This window comes from Opisthorchis viverrini (assembly GCF_000715545.1).
Source record: "Opisthorchis viverrini unplaced genomic scaffold opera_v5_58, whole genome shotgun sequence".
NCBI lineage: Eukaryota > Metazoa > Platyhelminthes > Trematoda > Opisthorchiida > Opisthorchiidae > Opisthorchis > Opisthorchis viverrini.
The window spans coordinates 1,057,502-1,066,980 of record NW_008751716.1 but is presented as its reverse complement, the minus strand read 5'-3'; the positions used below and the strand labels follow the sequence as shown (position 1 = coordinate 1,066,980).

The following is a 9,479-nucleotide window of genomic DNA, read 5'->3' as shown; positions in this document are numbered from 1 at the left end:
CTCAAGTTAGCAAACGCGGCCCGGGCCTTGCAGATTCGTGCATTCACCTCCTCTGTCACACTGCAATCAGAACTAATACAACTTCCAAGGTACGTAAAACGCTCCACAACTTCCAGTACCTCTCCCTGGATTGTAAGGGGCGTGTTCAGTGACTGCACGTCCACAAGCATGACCTTACACTTTGTGGGTGCAAAATGCATACCAAAGGACGGGATGACTTTGGTCAGTTTATCCAAGAATACTTGCGCCTTCTCCTCCTCTTCGAACATGAGAACGATGTCGTCTACACGTCCTACGATGTTGAAAATATCCCAAGTTCTTGTTCCAGTAGTAGCGATTCTTAGCCTAGTCTGAATGGTTGGTGAACCACTAATGTTTGTTGCTAGGCCGGTTTTTGTCAGTCTTGTCCAAGCATGCCATTGTAGCCTGTAGCCTGAATTCGACCGAGACGTATTCATCCTAAAAAAAGGTACCTATGGTTTGCATCTATTACTGACATCGATTAATCCTTCTCTCAATTTCCAAGCATGTGTCGAACATCGGGTATTCTAGTGGATACACTTGATTTGCATCCCTGTTGAACGCGATCCACTTATCCGACTCCACGTCGAACCTGACCGTTGCCAAACAATCAGGATAGAATCAGCTTAGGGGATAACATGGTTCCCTTGTCGGTTTTTATACATCGAACCATGTACGGTTTATTACACCAGAACCGGATGTTTTCACTACAGTTCTGAGGCGCAAATTCTGGACACTCATCAAATGAATATCCGTAGCCACCTTATTCCTAATTTTTTGCTTGGGTTTCTGTGTTCTGAGATCCTCCTTCAAAGAATGCGAAAGAGAGGTCAGCAAGAAGTCAGGAATCCACATATGTACGTAGCTTACTATATTGTTCGCATATGTGACTATCTGGAAATTCTTAACCTTCGTTTGTTATTAGAAAGCGATCGCTTTACTAGCAGTGGTGCTTGTATGATGCATGCAACTCGGTGTGTCTTAGTGAGTTTGCTCAACTTTTACGCGACATCTTTCGTTACTTACAAGTGATTTGTTAGCTGTTCTCACCTACAGCGGCCTCCCGGCTGTCAGCGTTCTCACCGTGCTGACTCACCATATGCACATTAATCTGACACAAGCATGCCACTCGATTCAGCAACTACACGTGAACCGCATAGTCTCACTCTGGGACGAACTTGACAAGCTTCATGTGATTTTCTTCCACTGTATTGGGTTTTGTAAAATTGCGAACAAAATGGCAAAAAATGTTCGCTTCTTCATGCGCTCTGTTCATCACTATCGTGTCTCCGTACTCTGGAACAGGTGAATCCATCGTTGTTATGACAGTGTATAATTTCAGAATGTGATATAGCTACCCCAGCAAGCTGTGCATATATCACGCCTATCGAAATTACCGACCATGTGTTCTGTGCATTCAGCTTAATTCAGCTGTAGCTGTGGCGAAACTTCAAGCTCCCACTGTTTCCATTTCTGGTTTGTGTACAAGACAGCCGGTAGTTACCTTAACATTGTCATGGTAACTAGTTTCTACTTGTGCGTTGTATAGCGCTGCTCTTGTAAACAAACGCCCTTCCTCTGCAGGCATCCCATTTTCTCCTTTGCGCACTGCTGATTGCCCAAACTATCTACTGCACGTCAACTTACGATTGACCTGAAATCCCGTGTGTTGATGACTCATCAGACTTGGGTCACCAAAACACAACACTTATGTTTCTAGTATTCCTGCTGTCTACTCAAACCTGTGTCCATTTGGTTTGTAGATTCAGCCTTTTGAAACACGGTAAACGTTTTTTAGAAAGGCTGTCAAGGCCCTTGTTATGGAAACAAAATAAACGGACAGATGTTCTGGTGTTAACCAGTTAGATTTCATTGTAAAGGACCTACACATGAAGCTTTGATCCATTTTTTTTTTCGAGTTTGGTGGGAACCATTCATCTATCATCCCTTAGCAGTCATGTCAGGCAGTCTGTCCAGTCCGAGTGTTTGGAAGTGTCATGCAGGTAGCACCAAGGAGGATCATTTGGGGTAATGTGAGATGCGCTTCTGCAGTTTGCCACTCGTGAGTTCACTCAACCGAGGGATACGACTGTGTGTATGTTGTTATCGACGTTTCATCGCATTTGTTACCGATACATAGGTGCTTCGGTATCTTCCCACTCTTCCCTTAACAACATACCCCTGTTCAGTGCTGTCAAAGATTCGTGTCCCGGTGCACCCCATTGTTTAATTTCACGTTCACATCACTCGTTTGGATAGCATTTCTCCTGGTTTGGTGCAGCCATTGTAGTCAGTCCGCACCGAAAGGAACAACTCGAGTTTCGCTCATCAGTACCACGTATCCTTGGCTGTAACCGGGGTTGGACTCCAGACATCTGACATGCAAGACGAGTGTGTTGCCACTGCCAATACCAGTTATGTCTGAAAATGATTCGCGCTCGAAGATTATGAGACTATCACATCTCGCAGTCAATGTCGTAATCTAAAGGGACAGGTTGGTGTTCGTCGCACTTTCAACCTGTGTGCCAAGTACCGCTTTGTGTGCACACGTCTACAATTCACGCTTTTTTTCGCGTGGTTGTGATGTGTTTCCGGGTATTTTTCAACTAATCTTTCAGACCCAAAGCTGCCATAAATTGATGTCAGTAGATCGGCAACGAGGTTTTCCGAATGAAGTCTTGACTTACCGATCACCTGTGTTGGTTGAAAATCACAAACAAGGCACCAAACTTCATTTGAGGTTCCAGTGGTTATATCATTTAGAATTTCGGACACATCCCATTGTTTTAGTCGATTTAAACATGTCACGGAAATCTTTGTTAAGCATGAACTTCAGTGACTGGACCTTGTGCTGCTTATTCCGACAACGTGCCGCTCTCTCTCTCACCTGATATATTGTCGTACAATATTATCGTACACTCTCTCTCACCTGATATATTGTCGTACAAGTCTTGAGATGGATGACCATTGACTTATTATAAGACTTTCCGACAACAACAGTTAGTGTTTTGCTCCATCCTCTACAATACGGTTCCCGTCAGCAGCATTGTTGTCCGTATCCATCCAACAGACCTAAGCTCTTCGTCATATCGTCGTTTTCTCCTCAAAAGAAGTCTTTATAGTGAGTTATTTTTGTTTTGACGTGATTGGAAAACGCTTACTCAGAAATGGTCATAAGGATGGTGGGAACGACTGTAAGTGCTGAATTATCGTCGTCAGTTGTAAACCATTTGCAATGATTATAGCTGCCATAATTTCGCTCACTGATGAAATGATAATAGGGAGTCGATGGCCACATATTTGAGGCAGTGTTTGATATCGTTAATGAGTGACAGTGGACTTTTCGTCGGTGGGATGGGGAGGAGTAGTTGTGCCTTGAAAGGAACGACTTGGATGCATGCGCACCATTGAGCGCGCTACAGGCCCATGTCTGCCAGTGTCTCTAAGCCTTGGTGCGCTCCGTTTCGGGGTTTCGATCTAGGGAAACGGCAGTGAGCAGCTTAATTAGATTTGCTGGTAGATGCTTTCATACCTCCTTACCAAATCATTGTTTGGCCCCCTCTGGCTTGTTTCAATGCTACATGTGCTAACCTATGAAACACTATCCAGCCAGCACAACCAATCGAGTGTGATCAACTCATCATCTTAAGCGAGTTCATTCTTTCGAAAACTCTTCAACGTACTTCAGCACTATTGATCTGACATTCCCACCAGATCCGGGCAGTGGTCCGAAGAAACCGATGGCTAAGCATTGAAAGTTTTTCAACGTTCTCAGTACTGAAAAATGCGCAAGCTGGCGGAAGGTCGTTTTCAGTCCCGTCCCATCGGGCTAGTGCTATGTAGAGTTGCTATTCGGTTGGCATAGAAACGAAATTGTCTACTTAACAGTAGGGAAATTTGGATTGTGGGCCAGGGCAGCGTCTTAGATTTCATTTGGCGAAGAGAATGGTTACCTATTCGAACGGCAATCACTCCAGCCATTTCGGATATTCGCTGGTAAACAGCCCTCGACGAATTTCTCAGTACTCAATAGGATAACTTCTCATCACTTCTAGTGCGAAGTAATTGAGTTTAGCTTTCCCCTCTATAAAATGTTCGTAGGATGTTCACCACTTCTGTGGATGTCAGTTTCTACATCACCCCATCGTTTTCCCGACCTAGTTTGTCTTACCTCTCAATTATTTCTTCCTTGATCTAGGTTGAAGTAAAGCCTTATGTCCTGGACAATCAAATGTGTGATGAATGCCAAGGCGCCCGATGTGGTGGGAAATTCGCGCCATTTTTCTGTGCCAACGTTGCCTGCCTACAATACTACTGTGAGCAGTGTTGGGTTCAAATTCACAGTCGCAACGGTCGTGAGTATCACAAGCCGTTGGTGAAGGAGGGTGCAGAACGTCCACGACCTGCGTTGTATCGGTGGTAAAGATGTGAAAAGAAGGATCGCGTCGTTGCAGACAAAGGCCGCTTATGAAATTTATCAGCAGAAATTCTACCCGCGTTTATGAACCAAGGCCTCCCTCCGGTTGATCTTCGATTTCCCGCTCCATTTCTGATTTCGCTTTTGGGTTGTTCACATCGATCCATCGTCCTGTTCTTCCTGCCTCCTTCGCCTCGCCGTTCAACTGATCGAACTCTCAATGTTACAAGAGAGTCTGGTTTAGCTGGCGATTCCCCCGTCGGACATCACTTCCACAAGATACCCTTCTCGCGTTCTCACTACAAACCTGTCATCTTTCATTTGAATATCAGCTTCTGCTGCAGCGCGCCGTTCATAGTGTGCCCTATTCGGATTCACTGTGGTTGTGGCTCGTGTTCAAGAGCCAGTGATGGCCGATTGAACAGTTGTTTGCCATTCTCTAGTCTGTGATGTCCTCTCCCTCTATCTTTCACTCTCTGGTGTAGCTCCTCACTCCCAATTCTAGGGTCTCCTTTATTTGTTGCTTTTCTTTCCGTGTTTTCTAACTTTGTAATGTTTGTTGTACGACCTCACTCATGATACCCCATTTTCATCGCCCTCTTTGCTTCTCTGTTGCCATAATGTTTGGGTGGACTGTGCTTTTGTTTCTTTCTTCGTTTTCCGTCTGTGGTTCTGTGTGTGCTGCGTTCAAATGCACCAGCTATTCGTAGTGCCAGCTGTGATCGCCGCCCAGTTTTCTTCGTAGTTCTTACATCCACCGTTCTTTCCCGCTGTTTACACTTTCTACTTTTTCTTTTCGTTTCATTGCCGTCCAAACCTCTTCTCGCTTTCACATGATAATCGCTCAAGCACCTGTGTGAACCCTGGGTTGTCCCATCGTACTGGAAGAATTGACAGACTGTCACCTGTGGCCAAATGTGACCCCTCGTTTCCTAATCCCTATCCCCTATACCCAACCCGCCCCGTGCACCCTACTCTGATATGTTTAGGTAGGGTACGACCGCGCGACACCAAAGATCTTCCACACGTTCTTTGTGATTTTATTTACGATTGCCCACCAAGGCTGTGCCACTAGCCAAGCACCTAATTTTGTTCGCGGATTTCTCAATGTGCTGAGGTGGGCACCTGATCGATTCTCGCCAGGTTCTCCGAATTCTCGCTTTTTTCCACAGCCTATGCCACTTCTTTCCCCCCATCTATCACCTCAGATCCCGTTACATTCGTGAACTGTGGTCGTTTTGGTGGTTCTGTCGTTTTGTTTTCTGCTAGTTTTCTGTTACTCCGAACTGGCCGGTCAGTTTGCTTTAGGCACATATACAACCACTATTTTTGTAGGCTCACTTCTCTGTGTCCTGTTTTTTTTTCTTGGTTTGCTCATCAGGCTCCTCCTCATGGTTTCATAGCACTTTTCATCCGCCCTACCCGTCATTTCAACTGAGTATTCTTTGTTTCTCGACCCGAGTCGTAATCTGTTCTGTAGTGCTTGGTGTTGCCGGGGTGCTCGTGATTCGCTCATCTAGCCACATGCGCACACAGCTGGAGCAAGGCGAACTGATCTACACGCACTGACAATTTGTGCACGTACGAGCGCTTGTGTCTGTCATCCCACGTATCATCACAATGCATTTCTTATTCGTATGGTCTACCTACAGCTTTCACCAAACTTCTGCCCCGAATTTTGGAAAGGCATTTTGATCTGAATGCTCTCCGCGCGTCGTAAATCACCAAACGATCCGGTCGTGGGCTGGATTTGGCTATTTTTCTCCGTCAACTACACCGCCCCTTTCTTCTTTCCCTGTTATTTTTATTTATCAACCCTACAGCTCATTTCTCGCGCACAGACCATTCGAATTTCCCAACGCATCAATGCTTGTTCGCTTCTAGTGGTGAATTAGTTTCTATCTCCCTAGTCCAACTATCTGGATGTGCATCTCCCTTGTTCGGGTATGGACACTGCTTTCTAGTAATATGTTATCCTCCGTGAGTTCACGCTCGTGCTACCTCGTTGGATCGATTGCTACCTAATTCATTCTTGGTAGTCGTTTTCCAGCTATGGAGCTGTCTATCGTCTCCCGTCTGTTTTCTTTCCTGCTATCTATCCACAATAGTCGTCGCTCGGTTGTGAGTTCCAGTTTGATCTCAACTACACACTGGACTACCGTTTGACTGATCCACGGCGACCTCACCCTCATAGTCGTTCCTTTACCACCCCGGCGCAGCCCCAAAGTTACTATACAGCATGGAAGGGCGTGGTCTATCTCATTTGCCTAGCTGCCTCACGACACAATAAACCCTTGTGTGCATTCTTTCCGCTCACTTTGGAGCCCCTGTCTGTCACACACAATGCGGGAACAATTTGCTGGTCTTAGTAATGTCTGGTAAATATACCGAAGGATGATAGGAAAGTGTATGTGATCGCCGTTAATTTCTATTTGATTTTGCATCTCGCGCAACTTTTACACTCAATTGTTGTTCATTACATTTTGGTACGGTTTGTTTGTTTGTTGTTTCTTTTTTCTAATTTTTGCATACCTCGGTTTGGCAAAGAAACACTTTTGAAAAATATTTTCGTAGCGTTTTTATTGTTACGCCTGTGTTTATAGATTTTTCCGTCTATTATATCCATATAAAGAAAAGCACACGCATAGACTGGCCGGCTTCTCCACGTTCGGAGGATTGCTTACTGTTCGGGCTTTTGATGCAAGTTATTAGATAACCCATTTTCATTTTTACTTCCCTCTTGTTGTGTTAAATCAGCTTTCGTACTACAACTTTTCTGAATTTCTATTACACCGTCGCTGCCACCGCCACCTATGTTTGAGCCATTCTGAAAAACTGCACAAAAAGATATTCAATTCCCCCCCTGTTCTACATGCTTCCCAAAACACTTTCCCGAACTATTATGGTTTCTGTTGTGTGGTCTTCTGTTCTACCCCTAGTCTCTGCTCTATTTCGCATTTCCTCCACTCTTATCCCCTCGGACTAGACTTGCACATCCCATGCTGCTTTCGTAAAGATGCGCCTTCCGTGGTCCTGCCAATAAGTACGAAACGGCCGTGACATCTGATTGGTGGTTTGCTTCTCGTGCCGAGCTGAGGATTCAAACTGAGTCCACACTCCGTGTACCACCATTGCCACTATTCTACCAACACTACACCACAAAGTGATACGATATACCTATACACTAATATATCATTTTCCGCTCGGTATTTTTGTTTCCTCAACCAAACATAACCACCCTCTATATGTGGCATCTTTTGCCTCCCACAAGCACTTTCCAACTCACTCTCGTTCTCTTTGTCTCTCAAAATAAACCCAGTTATCGTCAATGTGCAATCATTTTTGTCGAGGGTGGTTCATTTCCAACCGTTACTGCCTACCGATCGCATGCGATTTTCTACCGTTTTTCATCTGGTTTAGTATTTAAGCTATTTTTATAATTTCTATTGATTTGAATATTTTTAAGTACTGTCATCACCAAGGTGAATCACCACTAGGGTCCGCTTTCCTCTCAGCCTCCCACTCCATCTTTCTCCGAACAACAGCATAACAGCATCATAAAAAGTAAACCCCGGGACGTTTTCATGTATTTATTTCCGGTTCATGCCCGTTTCCCCGCGCCACCTCAAATCGGTGAGTCTCACTCTTCTCAACGTGGTGTGTTACTGATTTTTCTATTGTTTCACTCAGTCTGTTACACTCGAGAAAATGGTCTGTGTATGTCTGTTGTCACTTGGGAACAAGCCCCATAGCCTATCCTTCCGCTGTTCTCTTCAAAATCTGTCCTCGTTCGCGTGTTCTTCATCTCCGGAGTCTTCAGTCAAAGAAGCTTTGAGCTCGATTAGTTTGTTTCTCCGCAAGACTTCTTCCCGGCTTTCCGTTTGCCTCCCTCCCTCTACCTAACTTAGCCTCCTAGTTTTCTTCATCTATGGTCCACATTATTGCATTGGATCTGTTCTATGCATGAACATTTTCTGTGTTATCACGATTTTCTTTTGTTCATCACAGTGGTATAAAACTATACAAGCTTTTTCGGTCACTATGCGAGTTTTTTTTGCAGGCTCATTGGTTGCATTCCGACGTCTCAATCTACAGTTTCCTAAAGAGAGCTCGATAAACTTTGGGAATTCAGTGAAAAAAAGTTCTTCGCGGCTGATGACGATGGTCGTAAAAGATAATATGGTCTAACACTAGCCGGTAATCAAAACTAATTGTATTACGGCACATTTTAAGTGGGTGGCTAGTTGTGCGGAAATGAGCACGCTGACCACTTAAAAAGTATGTAATCTCATTGGCTGTAGAGTTGTGTGCACACTTTGGTGTGTACAATGCGACCATTGTTTAATTTTTCGGTGAACACAACACTTTTTGCTTCACTTTACTTACCAGTTAGCCCAATTCCTGAAGACATCGGCGGAAGTCCGAAAACTGTCCGATGATTTGATTTCTGTTCAGCTGATACATTGATGTTCGGAACTTGTTCTCTTAGAAGTCGAGATGATGGTCTTCTGCATTCGACCCGAACAACCCGTGAACCTACCAGCTTTTAACAGAATGTTTTGGGGATGGTATCAGGTTCCCAGTCTGCAGCTTGCCTTATAACCTCTCTGCCGCCACCTCTTTGTTGAAACTGCCAATCATTTGGTTACATACGAGCTAGGTCCTGTATCATTCATTGAACCATACCAGGTTGAAGGCGAACATGGCTCATTGTGTTGCTTTCCAACACATACTATATAAATGGTGAATGTGAACTTTTACTTGGGAACCTGACCCAGAAAAGGTTTCTTTTAAGAAAAGCGGAAAACCTGTAGGAGTATACTGTCGCATGTCCAGATAAACCTAACGTTGATACCAGATATCACGTGTACACTGCATTTACGTAATTCACAAAAGTGCAATGCACGTCACTGAATTAGGTAGCTCTGTACCTGTTGGGACTCACTCTTCAGTGTAATACATCAGCTCCCGAACTACTAACCTTATTCTAGGTTTCGAACCACTCGTTTGTTTTAAAACGCGTTTGCTCATTTAACCTCAA

General features: G+C 44.5%; 1 protein-coding gene across 1 annotated transcript in view; it reads left to right on the top strand.

The window, feature by feature from the left end:
• The window catches only part of T265_03929 (hypothetical protein), a gene marked incomplete at both ends in the record, with an annotated part of 40,332 nt that extends 31,855 nt beyond the window's left edge, over positions 1–8,477 (top strand). Inside the window, one exon of the mRNA XM_009168530.1 lies at positions 4,220–8,477. Coding sequence (XP_009166794.1) covers positions 4,220–4,444 — 225 coding nt within the window. The remainder of the gene's footprint in view (positions 1–4,219) is intronic.
• Positions 8,478–9,479: the final 1,002 nt, after the last annotated feature.